Raw genomic sequence first — 17,548 nt, forward strand, 5'->3', positions numbered from 1 at the left:
CATGGTTAGATTCAGCATATCAAAGAACCCCAAGAATTCAATTTTTGATGAAATCAAACAAAGTTTAATTTTGGACCCTTTTGACCTCAATGTGGACAAAGTTGAAAACGGGGCCCAAAAATCAAAAACCTAAATACATGGTTAGATTCAGCATATCAAAGAACCCCATATATTCAATTTTTGATGAAATCAAACAAAGTTTAATTTTGGACCCCGATTTGGACCAACTTGAAAACTGGGCCCATAATCAAAAATCTAAATACATGTTTAGATTCAGCATATCAAAGAACCCTAAAAATTCAATTTTTGTTAAAATCAAACTAAGTTTAATTTTGGACCCTTTGGACCTTAATGTAGACCAATTTGAAAACGGAACCAAAAATTAAGAATCTAAATACACGGTTAGATTCGGCATATCAAACAACCCCAATAATTCAATTTTTGATGAAATCAAACAAAGTTAAATTTTGGACCCTTTGGACCTCAATGTGGACCAATTAAAAAACGGGTCCCAAAATCCAAAAACTTAATACACAGTTAGATTCAGCATATTAAAGAACCCCAAGAATTCAAGAATAAAACCCCATTGAAATTGATCAAGAAATAAGCAATTTATACGAAGTATCTTCTTTTGCACAATACTGTGCAATTGAATATTTCTTGCTATTGCGCAATACTGTACAATTGACAATTTCTTGCTATTGCGCAATATTGTGCTATTGGATATTTCTTGCTATTGCGCAATACTGTGCAATTGAACATTTCTTGCTATTGTGCAATACTGTGCTATTGAAAATTTCTTGCTATTGCACAATACTTATTATATAATAATTTACACATCCTGTTTGGTGTGTATCTCCTACCATATCATTATTATTTGCTTTTAAATATAAATCAGAAATAACCAACTTAAAATGGAAAATTTTAAAAGAAAAAAATAAGGAAAAAAATCCCCCCCCCAAATTTTTTGAACCCCCTTATGATTCATCACCCCCAAACTCAATCCCAGCCTTCCCTTTGTGGTATGGTACCTTGCAGTACAATTTCAGAGAGATCCATACACTTGAACACAAGTTATTGTCTGGAAACTAGAAAAATGCTTATTTTTGGCCCCTTTTTGGCCCCCAATTCCTAAACGTTTCGGGCAATTACCCCCAAACTCAATTCCAGCTTTCCCTTTGTGATATGGAACCTTGTAGTACAATTTCAGAAATATCCAAACACTAACACACGAGTTATTGTCATGAAACTAGAAAAATGCTTGTTTTTTGCCCCTTTTTTGGCCCCTTATTCCTAAAATTTGGAGGCAATTACCCCCAAAATCAATTACAGCCTTCCCTTTGTGATATGGAACCTTGTGGTACAATGTCAGAGAGATCCATACACTTACACACAAGTTATTTTCTGGAAGTTACAAAAATGCTTATTTTTGGCCCCTTTTTGGCCCCTAATTCCTTAACTGTTGGTACCATAACCCCCAAAATCAATCCCCACCTTCCTTTTGTGGTATTGAACCTTATGGTAAAATTTCATGGAGATCCATTCACTTAAACTAAAGTTAGAGTGCGAAAACCAATGTGTCTTCGGACGACGCCGGACGACGCCAGACGACGACGACGACGCCAACGTCATACCAATATACGACCAAAAAATTTTTAATTTTTGCGGTCGTATAAAAAATCAGCAATTTTTACATTTGTAAAGGGGCATAACTCTAGAATGGTAAAAGTGACAACACCAAATTTCAAACTTGATCTGTGTTTTGTGGTAATAAGCATTGTGTATAAGTTTCATAACATTTGGTTGAGGCAAACTCAAGTTAGAGAACTGAAATGAAAAATTCAGCATTTTTTTCATTTGTTATTGTAAGGAGCATAACTCTAAAACAGTATAAGTGACGCCACCAAAATTCAAACTTGATCTGTGTTTTGTGGTAATAAGCATTATATAAATAAGCATTATATAAGATTCATGACGTTTAGTTGAGGCAAACTAAACTTAGAGAACGGAAATGAAAAAATCATCAATTTTTTCATTTGTTAAGGGGCATAACTCTAAAACAGTATAAGTGATGCCACCAAAATTCAAACTTGTTCTGTGTTTTGTGGTAATAAGCATTGTGTATAAGTTTCATAACATTTGGTTCAGGCAAACTTAAGACCGAGAACGGAAATGAAAAATTCAGCAATTTTTCCATTTGTAAAGGGGCATAACTGTAGAATGGTAAGAGTGACGCTACCCAAATTCAAACTTGATCTGTGTTTTGTGGTAATAAGCAATTTTGGGACATACAGACGGACGGAAGTACAGACAGACAAGGGTAAAACTTAATGCCCCCTCCGCTACGACGGGGGCATAAAAAAATCTGACATGAGCAGAAATATTTAGAATGATGAGCCGTAACCTGTTGTTTATTTCTGTCAAAACTGTCGGACAACTTATTATAGGAGTTAAATGACAAATTTTATCATTTTTTGGTAGAAGAAGATTTTCAAATCTTCTGAAATCCAGCAACACAGGCTCTTTAGAGCCTCTAGTTTTTAACTTGAAGCAAATCAGGTTTACATTTTCTGATCCCAGTTGATCCTATTTTATGTTATTTAACTAGCTAGATTAATTGTACATCACATCTTCAAATTTTCTAAAATATGCTTCTGATTTCCACTGATGAGAACATTTTCAAAAAAATTCATCTAATTTTCATTGGGTATCTTATATTCTAAATTTTTGTTAAAAATGCTTTTAAGCTCAACTGGCCGATGCCGCCATGTCAACTTGCTGTCAATGTTTACTCCTTGAAAGAGTTATTGCCCCTTAAATGACAGTTCTCAACAACTTTTGCAATTTTGGCTTCTCAAAAGCTAAAGTTGATTGAAAGAACCTATAAATAGCAACAACTAATCTGCATGACAAGATCTAAAAATAGTTTAACATGGCCGTAACTGTCAGTCAATCATTTATAGGAGTTATTGACCTTAAATGACAATTTTATATCCCCATTATAGTGTTTTTTTGTTGAAACTATATATATAAGTTAGAGATAAGATAAATGTCTTGCCTCTTTGAAATTTTATAGTAAAATGCAAATGTTGAAATTAAAATAGCAATATTTTAACATGTAAAATACACAAAACATTCAAAGTAAATGAACCATGACTGAAGGTAGAGCCAAATAAATTCCCAGCAAATATGATATGCAAATGTTAATACAACTGCATACCAAATATCATTGACTTAACTTAATTGGTTCCCCTTAAACTGACCTAATCACAAACTAATAACATGTAAACTGTGCAAAAGTTTAAAAGTCAATAGACCATGACTGAGGGCCTGGGACCAAATAATCTCCATGGAAATGAGATAGGCCAATGCTTATACAACTGCATACCAGATATCACTGATTTACCTTTTAGCGGTTCCCCATAACCTGACCCAATCACAAACTTTAACAAAATGTTGACACAGCCGCCACTATCGGAAACAGCATACCTAAGTCTTGCTTCTTTTACTCTTTAAAAATTAAAATGATCGGCAGGGCAAGATCTTCAAATAACTTAACATAGCCAAAATCATCAGTTGACTCCTTACAGGAGTTATTGTTGATGAATGATGATTTTTACCCATTTTTGTGTTTTTGCTGAAACTATAGTAGATACAGAGAAAATGTAAAAGCAAATTTGATCAATTAAATAAGATCTACAAATAAATCAAATGGCAGAAATCCTCATTTGACTCCTTAATAGGAATTATGGCCATTGAAAGACAATTTGATGATTTATCCATATTTTTTTGGAAACTAAAGTAGAAATTATAAAGTTTTTTCCAAATCTTCACAATTCAATTTGATTTTATATACTGTCCATTTTTTTTATTTTTGCACGCATTTGCTATTTTAACTGTTGAACAATGGACTAAAATGTGAGATCAATTATTGTGATTTTGTGGAAATGCTGCATACAAATTTTATTTTTGCAAGGCCTATCCTGTTGCAATTTTTGCGATAATAAAAATGTCGTAAAAAATCATAACTTTACATAACTGATTGATTCAAGGCTTAATAAATAATAATGATCAATTAGTGATATTTTATTCGTCAAATATATCATATAGATAACAATTAGTGCTACTCTGTTTTATTTCAATTGGATACTGTTGTTCATTTGTTGTTACTTTTCATTTAAAAAATACTATACAATTCTCTATAACAACTACATGTTTCATACTGTCAAATATTTTAAGATATAACTTATAATTTATAAAATTTTTGATTCATTTCATTTGCAAAACTAAAAGCTGATCTACTCTGAATAACTTTTCCTTCATAAAATCATATTCATCTCATTCAAAACAGATTGAACAGATGCCATGCATTTTACCTGAAAATAAGGAACCAATGTTCTTTTGTTTGAGGATATTATTATAGTACTTTTTATTTTCAGTATTAAGATTGTAGTGAAATACTGTGATATCCCAGTAAAATAAAACCCAATACTTCACACGTGAAATAAATCCTGTATATTTTCACTCCTCTGACGTCATACAACAATAGTTGATGTCCAATGTGGTCAATGACATCAACCCCCCCCCAAAAGAAAAGTGAGAACATGTAGAAAAATATCTGCATTTAATCAAATATGTCCAATTTAACTTTAAAAGAGTGCAAGATTGCCACAGCGAATGATAATGTTCATTTTTTTTATTGGAAAATTCATATCTAACAAGGCCCTTATAACTATCCAATTTTAGCTTTTGGTGCTCTGAATTTCAAAGTTAAATTTAGTTTAACAGCTTTAAAAATATTCAAACTTATGAAATAGCACAAAAAACAAGTATCAATTTCTAGAAACAAAAATAAAAAAAAACTAAATTAGAATGAAAATAAAATGCTCCGCTGGGCGCAGCTTGATATGACCGCAGAGGTCGAACCCTGAACAGTTGGGGCAAGTATGGACACAACATTCAAGCTTGATACAGCACTGAATTTGGATTGTAATTAAATATTTGACACAGCATAGGTTTCTGACACAGAATGAATGTGGTCTAAGAACTTAAAAAATTTTAATTTACCTTTTCAAACCAAATCATTATTATTTGCTTTTGTATATAAATCAGAAATAACCAATTTTAAATGGAAAATTTTAAAGAAAAAAAAGAAAAAAAAAATCCCCCCCCAAAATTTTTGAACCCCCTTATGATTCATCACCTATAAACTCAATCCCAGCCTTCCCTTTTGTGGTATGGTACCTTGCAGTACAATTTCAGAGAGATCCATACACTTGAAAACAAGTTATTGTCTGGAAACTAGAAAAATGCTTGTTTTTTGGCCCCTTTTTGGCCCCAAATTCCTAAACATTTAGGGAAATTACCCCCAAACTCAAACCCAGCTTTCCCTTTGTGATATGAAACCTTGTAGTACAATTTCATTAAGATCCATACACTTACACACAAGTTATTGTCCTGAAACTAGAAAAATGCTTGTTTTTTTGCCCCTTTTTGGCCCCTAATTCCTAACATTTTGAGGCAATTAACCCCAAACTCAATCCCTGCCTTTCTTTTGTGGTATGGTACCTTGCAGTACAATTTCAGAGAGATCCATAAACTTGAACACAAGAAATTGTCTGGAAACTAGAAAAATGCTTATTTTTGGCCCCTTTTTGGCCCCTTATTCCTAAACGTTTTGGGCAATTACCCCCAAACTCAATTCCAGCTTTCCCTTTGTGATATGGAACCTTGTAGTACAATTTCATAAAGATCCATACACTTACACACAAGTTATTGTCATGAAACTATCAAAAATGCTTGTTTTTTTGCCTCTTTTTTGGCCCCTTATTCCTAAAATTTGGAGGCAATTACCCCCAAAATCAATCCCAGCATTCTAACACACAAGTCATGTCTGGAAGTTACAAAAATGCTTATTTTTGGCCCCTTTTTGGCCCCTAATTCTTTAACTGTTGGTACCATAACCCCCAAAATCAATCCCAACCTTCCTTTTGTGGTATTGAACCTTATGTTAAATTTCATAGAGATCCATTCACTTAAAAGTTAGAGTTCGAAAACCAATGTGTCTTCGGACGACGACGACGCCAACGTCATACCAATATACGACCACAAAAATTTTTGCAGTCGTATAAAAACTATTGTGATAATTGTTGACAAAATATAATAATTTCTAAATGTTGGCAAAAAGATGTGGAAGACTTGCATTGTATTGTTACTACAACAATTAAATAAGTTATAGCTCAGCCACTAATGAGTGTGTATATATAGTAGAAGTATGATTCAAATAATGAAAAACATATATATATTCTATATAACAAATCAAATAAACTAAACTAAATAACAAAAAAAAATATAACAACTTCAGATAGATAAAACAGCACTGTATTATATAGTGTATATTCAAAGGTATAAAATATAAGTAGAGAGTTGTCCTATGCCAAGAGATTTTCTGTCATGTAGATCTTGCATTATAAGGGTTAACATTTTAGTTTTGTTTTCAGTCAGAACTTCTCCTTTTTAAAGGTATTTATTACAATTATTGTTAAAATAAAGTCACACAAATAAAAAAATTAATGAAAAAGAAACAATTAAGATCGGAACTTTGGTACATAACATAAATTTCCTGATTATTAACTTTAATAAAGTAACACATCTATGTATGGACTAATATCCTAAATGATTCTTTGGTCTAAACTGACAAAGAACGACTGAATGATCATTGAAAGAAAAAAATGTTAGAACTGAAATCCATACGTAAAAACTGAATACCAATATAAATTCTTATGATTTGATTCTTCAATCATCAATTGTAAATATTTTGTATCTGTAACATGAATTGTGTAAGATGTTGTCTACATTTTTAACAGTAGTACAGTTAACATGGACTATAAAATAAAATAACCTTCCATAATAATTACCACTGGTATCCAATCATAGAACAGAATTCCTAATTTTCCAAATCATAAGAATTATACATGTTAAATTGTTTCAGACTGAAATGCATCATTCATGTGCATTATTTATCTTCAATTTGTAATTTTACCTTTATCATATTTATGAGGTAATCCAAAATGTTTTTTTTTTAAAGCATTTCTTTATTCTTATTTTCTTAAAGATACTTTTTCTTACTTTTCAGGAAGAAAATTTTAAGATTAAAAACAAATTTATTCCTTTTTACCAGAAATTAATTTATCCCCTCATCTTTACTTTTCAAATGTTTATTAAATATACCCAATACATGTACATGTAGGTAAAAATATGGATCCACACATATTCAAAAACAAAACAGAATCCACTACATGTATAATTCTTGAATACAATGTTTCCAATCCAGAGACAGATCACAAACAGACTATTCTGAATGTAAGTGTATGTAGGATGGCTTAGGTGTGTAGGATGTCCATCTACAAACTGGACAATAATGATTGTCCCGTGTTAACCATATGTGTATACATGTCTGATGAAAACTGTGACCACATGGTAATCCACACAGCCACACACCTTTTGTGTAATCATCCAAACATATTACACACTGACTGTTTTCTAAGTGTAAATGTTCCTCCTCCATAGCATCCTTCTCTTGGTCAGTGTCAGATTGGTCGGTAGTTGTAGGATCAGAATTTTTCAGTCTGTCCAAATGTAATTGTTTCTTTTTTACTGATGGAGATGATTTTGGTCCATTACATTCATTTTGTAATTTTCTACACTTTTCACATGATTTTGTATTGAATGCATTGCCAGGTAGATCTGAATTACATTTACATGTTTCTTCAGGCTGAGAAATATTGTCAATGTTCCCGATAGTTTCAACTGTTTTGTCCATTATAAATTGCCATTTGGGTAATTTTGTGATATAATCATCGGGTACACTACATATCTGTCGTAGGGTGGGGATATCTCGCATATGAACTCTTTCAGGATCTATTGCTGGGATTCCAGCTGTTCTGAACAAACCTGCTGTGGGACTAAATAAATGTTCTAAGGTTCTAAATTCTGTAAAGTTCCATTCATCTGCTTCAACATCCTCTTCCTCTTCGAGTGGTCCTTTACGTTTGTATTGTATGTATCCAACGGTTACAAGATATAAACCAAAAAATATTTCAGTAAAAACAAAGTGACGGGAGTAAAAACAATAATCTTTGTAGAAATGTGTTCCAAAGGTTGATAGTCGACATAATCTTAGTAATTTTAAACAAAGAACTGTTATGTTATGCATTAAGGGAAGTTGTAAAAGTGTCAGTAAAGCTATCCATATTAATAACAGACACATGTTAAACTTTACAATACACCAGATCAATTTCATCAATCTCTTTATAAATGTTCCTTGTGCTAAACTTATTTCCAACAGTGTTACACAATTACATATTATTATACTCAAAATAAAAATATCATTGACACAAGGATATAAAGTTTTCAGATAAGTTTCCATAGATTTGAAATTAAGATCTTCTCCAAAGTTTTGTCCATATACCAGAATGTACTCACTTGTAATAATTAAGTAAGTTGGTGGTTTTACTGACTGAATATTATACAGAATATCTTTTCCACTTTTACTTCTGGTATCAACAAAACCAAATTTGACACGACCTGGAAACTTTACACTGACTGAAGAATAAAAGAGAGGAATGGATGGATATTTGGAAAACATGACCACCCTTACTTCTGATGGATCTCTAGGAGTTATGTACTGCATCCAATTGTTGGAGTATGAGTTCAAGCTGTTCACTGTGTGCACTTTCTTACTGATACTTTCTTTAATCCATGAATGGATGTTGTTAACTTTAAATGGACCTGTATATTTAAACAAAGTAACTTTAGATTTTGTCTGGAATTCCTCTGGGAGACCGAGTATAAGACAAGTGTAATACCAATCTCTTCTTGCACAGTACCTGCAAAATAAAAAAAATAAAAACAAATGACTGCTCTCTGTAATCTTTAAAGGTAAATTGCAATATTATGTTAAACTTTTTCAACATAAAAATAAACTGCCAACACATAGATATGTTCAACTATAGTAACCCTAATCACAAATTTAAAAAAAATGTCTACCTTTATTGATTATCTTCACAGGCAAGACAAAATCCTAGCCACAAAATTTACTTACAAGACTCCTTTGTCTGTATTTATCATAAACAATTTGGAAAACCAAAGAAAAGATTTATAGCAGTAAGAATAAATTGCTTCGACAAGCACAGCTGGATATGACCGCAGAGGTCCAACCCTGAACAGTTGGGGCAAAAATGGACACAATATTCGCGCTTGATACAGGTCCGAATTTGGATTGTAATTAAATATTTGACACATATAAGGTTTCTGACACAGAATAACTGTAGTCAAAGAACTTAGAATTGGTTGTATGATTTGAATTTATATTATTTTTTTTGCTTTTGTGCAATACACTATGCTGTTGCTAAAGGACACCCCCCCTCCAAAAAAAAAAATAAATTTTACCCCTCCCCTTTTTTTTGCAAAAAAAAAAAACAATATTCGAAGAAATTTTCTTTTTAATTTCTAAAATCTGAAATGAGAAAAAATTGTCCTCCCCCTCACAATTTCCTTTTACCCCCCCCCCCCCCCCCCCAATTTTTTTTCACCTCCCCCTTTTTCCAAAAAAATAAATTCTTTCCCTCAAGATATGGTCATAATCTCAATTCAAATTTCCAATGGAGTTTGCAACCATAAGTACCGATTTAAATACATCATAAAAGTCTTAAAATAGTAAATGACATATATACATAATCATGGCTAAAATTAATATTCCTTAATCAGCATTTTTAAATAGTAACTTCTAAAAATAAATTGACAGTTAATCACCTCAAGACAATACAACATTTCTTTATACATAATTTAAAAGCAGTGTAAATTAAAGGAGGTAATCCAAACATAACATTGTACTTTTTTTTAATTGTCCATTAACCAGGAAACCCTTGTTTTTCCCCCTTTTTTGCCCCTAATTCCTAAACGGTTTGAGCCATAACCCCCCAAAGCCAATCCTAACCATCCCTTTGTGGTATGGAAACTTGTGGTATAATTTCAGAGAGATCCATACACCGTTCCACAAGTTATTGTCTGGAAACTAGAAAAATGCTTATTTGGGCCCCCTTTTTTTTTTTTAAAAAGGTACCAAACAATAGGTTATTTGCTTTCTAGAGGATATTTGTCTCATTGGCAATCATATCTCCTTATCTTATAGTTAATCAAAAATATATTATAGTAAAAAAGGACCAACAGCCAAAAAAATAAGATGGAAATAAAAAAACAAGTCCTCCATAAAATATTATACAGAAAAATAATTAAAGACTGAGTAATAAAATCCCACCAAAATGCAAATGACTGAACTCAGGTGCTCTGGAAGGATAGACAGTTCCTGCTTCACTAGTGGCACCTGTTGATTTGTTTACAATAAGATATGTGTCTGTAATAAGTTATAAACCAGAAAAGAGGATGGAACATGTTTGTCTTTATCAGTGACACAGATATTCTGTAAACCAAGTCATGATGGCATGAATTAAACTTTCAAATAATTGGCTTCAACTTTACAAATACAAACCCTTGGTTCATTATTTCATTAGCCTCCTTGTTAGAAGCAACCCCAGGAATGATAGGAAACACAAGACTTGGAATTTTGTATCAACAGGAAATATAAACATCATGTGAAGTTACCAAAATAATTCAGACACTCCTCATCATTATTTTTTTATCAATCTCTCCTACTTGCAAGGGACTGAAATCTTAATATGATAAAAACATGTCATGAATCCTGAATTCTAATTGGTGATCTCTGTGACAGAGTCTGAGAGAGAGCCAATCAGCTTATAGCTCAATTTTATCAGGAGTGGTAAATCCCAATGATTGATTGACTATTATTCATTAACAAGGCATAGACATTCTAGAGCAGTGGAATATAAATACTGAATTATTCAGGAAGGTGTTGTAGGTGTGTTAGAAAAATGGAAAGTTCACGATGAGAAAATTGAAGTCATCCATTTCTTGGTAAGTCAAGGTATGAAGCAGACCTACATGTAGATGTACATGTATCTATATGGTTTGCTTTATTTTAAGTTCAAAAGAACAAATGCGGTTTATAGTTATTGCATGGAAATGACATATAGTGCCATTTTCCAAACTTTCAAGGACTGTAGCCTTGGATGGTTAAAGCGAAAATTGGCAATATCTATTGAATAGTTTGATACATAAAATATAAATATATATATTTTTTTCAAATAAGTTCCCATCCAGTAATTTGGGAATTTTACTTTAAAAGAACATTAATTGGGAAAATACATAAGTCATTTTAACTGAAACTTTTGATCATACTTTAAGTATTTCGTATTCTTCTACGTTTGGTTTGTTTCTTTTTTTATTGTGAACAAAACTCATATCTGTACTTACATGGGGTCTAAACTACAATCAAAAACTCCTATATTAACACCAAATGAAGACATTTTTTGTTTGATGATATTCCAGCTAGTATCTGCTAAGTAGTTGACATGGCTTTGATCTGGTATGATATAAACCAACCAAATGCTATCCTTAGCATCCTCTACATGTTCATCAAACAGACTTCCGGTTGTAAAATTTGTTACAGCAACTGTAGAGATTTCTTCTTCCTTAGTTGTCTTTGTGTCTTCTGCAATGGCACCTTAAATTAAATTGAAATAATTATAAAAATTGTGTGAATACATTTTTGTGTTTTCTATTTACAACAAAATTTGATTTCCAAATGCTTTGTATTATTTGTGTTGTAGTAGGCGTCATAAGATCTGCACCATTTAATATTTTGAGAATGTATTTTACATTGGAAAATATGTTGTATTAAATCTTGTATTACAAGTATTTTCAGGTGGACTGTCATTTCATACATTGTACATGTCATTGTGCATGTAGTGTGTGCCTCCATAATGACTGAAGGCATTTCCCCAGGAATAGTCACTTTGGAACTCTATAACAATGAGGGGTCTCGGTGGCCGAGTGGTCTAAGTAGTAGAACTACTGTATCACTAGCCTGTCAACACTGAGGTTGTGAGCTCTCATCTCGCAAATGCCAGGAGGGTTCGACTCCAATCTTAATTGACTATGATTGTCAGTTTTCCCACCAAAGGTTGTGGTTCTATCCAGGCACTCTGGCTTCCTCCACCAATAAAAACTGACCACCACGAAATAGCACAATAGTGGTGAAAGTGGCGTAAAACACCAATCAATCAATCAATCTATTACTAAGTCTCCACACATTAATTTAAAACATTAGTCTTAGATCTTGGAAAGAATTGTTTTGTGTATGGGAAAGAACCTAAAATTGGTCCTTCTTGTTTGAATTGTTTCACATTTTTTTATGTGGGGACCATTTATAGCCGACAAAACAGTATTGGTTTGGCTCATTGATGATGACTGTACAGTGTGACCTGTAGTTGCTTACATCAATGTTATTTGGACACTAATGGATAGTTATCATAGGCAAACATACTACATCGCCTCATTTTTATGTACATGTAGAATCAGTTGGACAGATTTTTTTGTTTGAACAGACTTTGCATGTGTCATATTTATGTTGAAATAGAATTTAATTGAAATCAATCTGAAGTTCCCTCCTTCTGCAAGTATAATTATCTTTTTAGTACTGTTAATAATGCATGTAATAAGAGGCTTGTATGTATAATAAGTTATATAGATACAATGAATAAGCGTTGATTCTTGAAAAAGAAACCATGAGCCCGGAGAATGTGTCAAAGAGACAACAACCTGACCAAAGAGCATATATAAAGTATAAGTATGACATAATGTTACCGAAATTTCTAGCAAGAAGCCTAATTCTAGGCACATCACAATTTACTCGCATAGGAATTTGCGAATAAACATTTGTAAAATTATGTAGTAAAACAGATGAAATCTTACTATATTTATAAAACAATGGACAAATTGAATGTAATCATTTTCGTTTCAAATATGTGAAATAGCCAATAATAATCCAAAAATAAACGGTAAAACTTGCTATTATTACAAAAATATCCACAATTACATACAAAATAAGAACAAAAAAGAAAAACTAAAGAATAGGGACAACAAAGAGAATACAGGGATTCGAACCTAAACCGACAAGTCCCTACCTTTAACTTGACTCTTTAACTCATTGATCTTAACCATGCTAACCTCGTGGCTACCAACTTATACTGTACGATTGCCTATTATGTATATACAAAGGTACAAGCCCTGTGTGTCCGTTGTATATCAAATGTTCATTTAAATATATAAAATACTAAAAATAGACATTTAAATTGTAACCAATTGGTAGCCGAGAGGTTTCGTCGATAAGTTGATGTCAGTCACACATAACAGATTTCAAGGACGGCTTCGATTCCCAGTGAAGGCATATAAAAATTACAAAAATTAAAGGTAAGTTTTTAAATTAATTCCAATAGTGAACAGAAATCAGTAAATTAGCTAATTCAAACTTAATGAAATTAGGCACACAAAGGAAACAATTGAATATAATTTGGTGAATCCATTTCAGCGACAGATTTAGAAAGCATTGATTCTAGAAAAAGAATCCACGGTGAATAAATAGGCTGACGTCACGACAATGGTTTAAGTTACATGTAACACAATATGTTTTTTATCAAATTTTAAATAACATTTTATAATGTTTTTGCTTGTTCTTATTCTTTTTTTAAAGTTTTTGATACAATCCGCAGTAAAATGAATGTTGTCAACAGTAAAACAAGAGGGGTTGTCAGGTAAATTGTGTAACCTGACTCATATTATTTCTTTTTGTCTGTTATCATGGTACAAAATGCAATATATTCATGTATCTTTTTCTTGATACAGAAATCTGCAAGATTTTTACAATTACTTTCATGTACTTTCCACATTTTAAAATGTTAAATTGTAATTTGTTTAACCTGATGATTCAACTAGTTCTGCAAGCTCTTGTTTCTCTATTGCCCCTTCATAACTGATCCCTCTTTGGTCTAGCAAGGCCTTTAGTTTCATCACAGACATAGTCATTGGATCAAGTAGTCTACGGGACAGATTACCCACTTCAATCCATGTTAAAGTTTCAAGAATACGTGTCAGAAGAAATAGTATAACAATGTATACAAGAAACAATATCAGCTTGAGGAACATTGTTATATATGGCGGGAACAAATGTCAAAATCAGTAAGTGACACGTCTACATTAAACTTCTCAGAAAATTGGATTACAAAGACACCAATATCAAATAACAGTTTTTTAAGACAATTTAGATTTCAATAAAATGCATTATTCAAAGCAGAACTAATGTCTGGTAAATGGCAAATTCGACCATTATATCTGACGAAAGACAACTTTCGTCAACTTTGCAAAGCTGTAATTCAACCGGAAGTAAACAAAGGTCAGTGTTGAACTAAAAACCAAAACGTTGACGGAGACAACAGATTCCAGTTTATTGTTTGTGTTTGGCAGCTTTTTTAAATAATTTATTTTTTATATGAGGTGAGGTATTACATAGATCTTTCAAGGGGTTGATAATCCATTGATCCTGCAAATTTGTTGACGATAAATGATGAAACATATCCAAACCATGGATGGTCCTACTATAAAAATATATAGACTTTCAGAAACAAAATTATCTGTCCAGCTATAGTACAATGAAAACAAATATTCTTGTAACTGACATTGCAAATTTTATTCAATAGACCACTTTCGAGTATCTTCTTCTCTTCTTCTTCTTCCATATACTGCCCACATTCAACTTTCTGAATATACTGGCAAATTGGTTCTGCATGGTTAAAAACAAATGTTCATCTTATTTTGTAAGGTTGGTCATTTGAGATTTGAATGTCTCAAATGACTGTGCTGTGGAGATCTCAGGGGGGGAGCTTGTTCCAGTCTTTGGTGGTTTTCACAAAGAAGGACCATTTCCTGCAGTCTTCTTTGGTCTTTGGTTGCTGTTTGTACCATGTATCCATGCTGTTGTGTATGTCTGGATACTCTGGTTGGTCTTTGGAGGTACATGTCTTTGTTGATGGCTACTTTGTCGTTGACGATCTTGTACATCATTGTGAGCCTGGCCTCTCTGCGTCACTCTTGGAGACTTTTCCAACCCAATTCATTTATCATGTCCGTTACACTTGATCTGTTTCTGTGGCGCTTGGTGACGTATCGCGCAGCCCTCCTTTGAATTTTTTCAATTTGGTCAATAAGTTTCTGATGATATGGGTCCCATACTGTTGTGGCATATTCTAGTTGGGGCCTTACTAGAGTTTTGTAAGCTTGCTCTTTGATGCTTTTAGAGCCGATGTGTAGATTTCTGTGGAGGAAACAAAGGCTTCTGCTGGCTTTGCTGGTAATGTTGTTGATGTGTTCTCCCCAGTCTAGTTCGCTTGTGATGGTGCAGCCCAGGTACTTAATTGATGTTTCATGTTTTAGTACATGATCATGTAATACATAGTCCCATTTGATTGGCTTTTTCTTTCTGGAGACAGTCAGTACGCTACACTTTTCTGGGTGAAACTCCATCTTCCACTTTTCCTCCCATAGTGCCAGTTTATCAAGGTCTGACTGTAGGTGTTGGCAATCAGTATCTGAGGCGATGGTTAAGTAGACTACTGTGTCATCAGCAAAGAGACGAACTGTTGATTTTAGGTCATTCGCTAGGTCATTTATGTAAAACAAAAATAGACTAGGGCCTAGGACTGACCCTTGTGGAACTCCAGATTCTACCTTTGCTCTGTCTGACTGTTCACCCTCAACTACTACTACTTGGGTTCTATTTGTCAGGAACGCTTCTATGTTGCATTTCTGTCAAAAACTTTGGTTATAGTGAAATATCAAATCGTGCGTTTAGGGGCATCGTCACTTCCTTCCCAGGTTGAGCGAGCGGTTGAAAAAATATGATGCTGTATTGCACAAATTATTCAGCAAATTAAATTCCTACAATTGATAATCAGCACTGCTGTCATTAGGGAATTGTCATTAAGTACCTACGGAACAAACATTATTTCTAGTTTATCCTGCATAATGACGATCACGAAGACCCTTGATGAACTTTAATAGTGCATGGATACAGGCAGTCCCCTCTATCTGGTAAATGACATCATAAGGCATGCATTATTGACAAACTTTTCCGATGAAGGACATAACTGGAAATGGTCTATTCAAATTATATATTATTTCCACTCACTTAGTACTTATTTCCACTAGCTAGGTACTCCTGTGGGAAGTAACTCTGCTATTCTACTCGCTCACTTGTTCTTTTATTATTTAAAGGCAGACTTTATGATACAATTAGTTATGAAAAAAATAAGCTGCCCCATGACATCTAGAACAATTAAATAAATTCCTGTATTAATCCTAGATAGCATTTTTCTGAAAAACTTCAGTTCTGCTATATAATGCCAAATCCAAAATTACATGTACATGTGTATGATGCCTTTGAGGGTGAGGGTAATTTTAATTTAGCTTTATGTCATCAATAGAGTAGATAAGCAGGTGGATATATTCTTTATATTCAAATTAAACAGAAAAACACAAAATAACAGAAAAATGGTATTATACCGAAAATCAGGTACCAATTTACGGTGTTGATATAAATTTGAATTTTGTGTTTTATTATAATGCCTGTCATGACACAAGTGGCATAGCTTGGCCCTGATTTATAGTGAGGCAAACAATTTGAGCATGAAGGCCTCAGCGTGGTTCAAAGATCATGATGCTGCTTGAAAGTAGTAGATAGTTCAAGGGCAAAGATTGTGATGCTGCTTGAAAGTAGTAGATAGTTCAGGGGCACAGCCGGGTTGCAATTTACAGATGCTATAAGTCAATTAATTGATTTATTGTTCACATTTGTCTAATGTCCAGTCACAAATATATTTAATACAGGACAAGAAAAAATCAACAGTCCAATAGAGAGGTTCTGCAGAATAGGTCAACCAGAATGAAGGGCATGAATTTTGACTGCAACTGGAAAAGGAGGGCATGCTTGATAAAAAAATAAGCATCAAATCAGTTTCACAATTCATCCTTTATTTTTTTTCAATTAGTATAACTATTCTGTTCCTAAAACAAAATACTTGTTCAGAACAATGAAACGAAGTTTGACCTATGTTTTTATTCTGTCTTTAAAAGAGAGGCCAAAGATATACCAAAGGGATATTCAAACCTATAACAGTCAGGGGAATTACTGAAATCATGGAAATAAGTGATTTTAAAATCACTCATTTAAGTAGCAAATTAGAAATTCTATAATTTTGTAGTTTTACCAAAATTTTTAACATACAGGTTTAGGTTATTTCTGATAATTAGTAAAATTGAAAAATGGACCTTTTGCTTCTTTCAGGTAGAAAGGTTTATGCCTTTGATGCAATCATTCATCTGTTAATTCTAAATTTGTTGAAAAAAATTGTATAATGAAAGCTTTAAATTATGATCAGCATCTAATACTTTTTTAACAGATTTTTAGCAGCAGTGGGAGTATTTTTCCTGTAAAATTCTAGGTTTCAGATTATGTAATAAAATTTTACTGTTCGCGACCAAAATTTAACTGTTTGGAGGTCTTAAAAATAGTGGCGGG

At 32.8% G+C, this 17,548-nt stretch overlaps 2 protein-coding genes across 2 annotated transcripts in view; one reads left to right on the forward strand and one right to left on the reverse strand.

Moving 5' to 3' along the window:
* Positions 1-4,070: 4,070 nt before the first annotated feature.
* Positions 4,071-14,361, reverse strand: LOC127733932 (E3 ubiquitin-protein ligase RNF103-like). The gene is made up of 3 exons (XM_052243412.1): positions 13,896-14,361; positions 11,392-11,641; positions 4,071-8,888 (listed from the first exon to the last, which is right to left on the reverse strand). Exons 1-3 carry the CDS (start codon positions 14,119-14,121, stop codon positions 7,352-7,354), a joined length of 2,013 nt encoding a protein of 670 aa, XP_052099372.1. The 5' UTR covers positions 14,122-14,361; the 3' UTR covers positions 4,071-7,351.
* A 38-nt stretch (positions 14,362-14,399) lies between these two features.
* The window catches only part of LOC127733944 (coiled-coil domain-containing protein R3HCC1L-like), a 28,164-nt gene continuing 25,015 nt past the window's right edge, over positions 14,400-17,548 (forward strand). The window contains exon 1 of the mRNA XM_052243427.1: positions 14,400-14,469. The gene's annotated coding sequence lies outside the window, so the exon portion shown is untranslated. The remainder of the gene's footprint in view (positions 14,470-17,548) is intronic.

Source organism: Mytilus californianus, unplaced genomic scaffold (assembly GCF_021869535.1).
Source record: "Mytilus californianus isolate M0D057914Y unplaced genomic scaffold, xbMytCali1.0.p SCAF_3, whole genome shotgun sequence".
Lineage (NCBI taxonomy): Eukaryota > Metazoa > Mollusca > Bivalvia > Mytilida > Mytilidae > Mytilus > Mytilus californianus.

Bases quoted from the DNA above. Each gene is read 5' to 3' on its own strand.
- LOC127733932 (XM_052243412.1), bottom strand. From the start codon at position 14,121: ATGTTCCTCAAGCTGATATTGTTTCTTGTATACATTGTTATACTATTT. The intron at 11,642-13,895 runs GTTAAACAAATT...ATTTAATTTAAG, and splicing joins AGAACTAGTTGAATCATCAG to GTGCCATTGCAGAAGACACA. The intron at 8,889-11,391 runs GTAAGTACAGAT...TTTATTTTGCAG, and splicing joins GATTGTAGTTTAGACCCCAT to GTACTGTGCAAGAAGAGATT.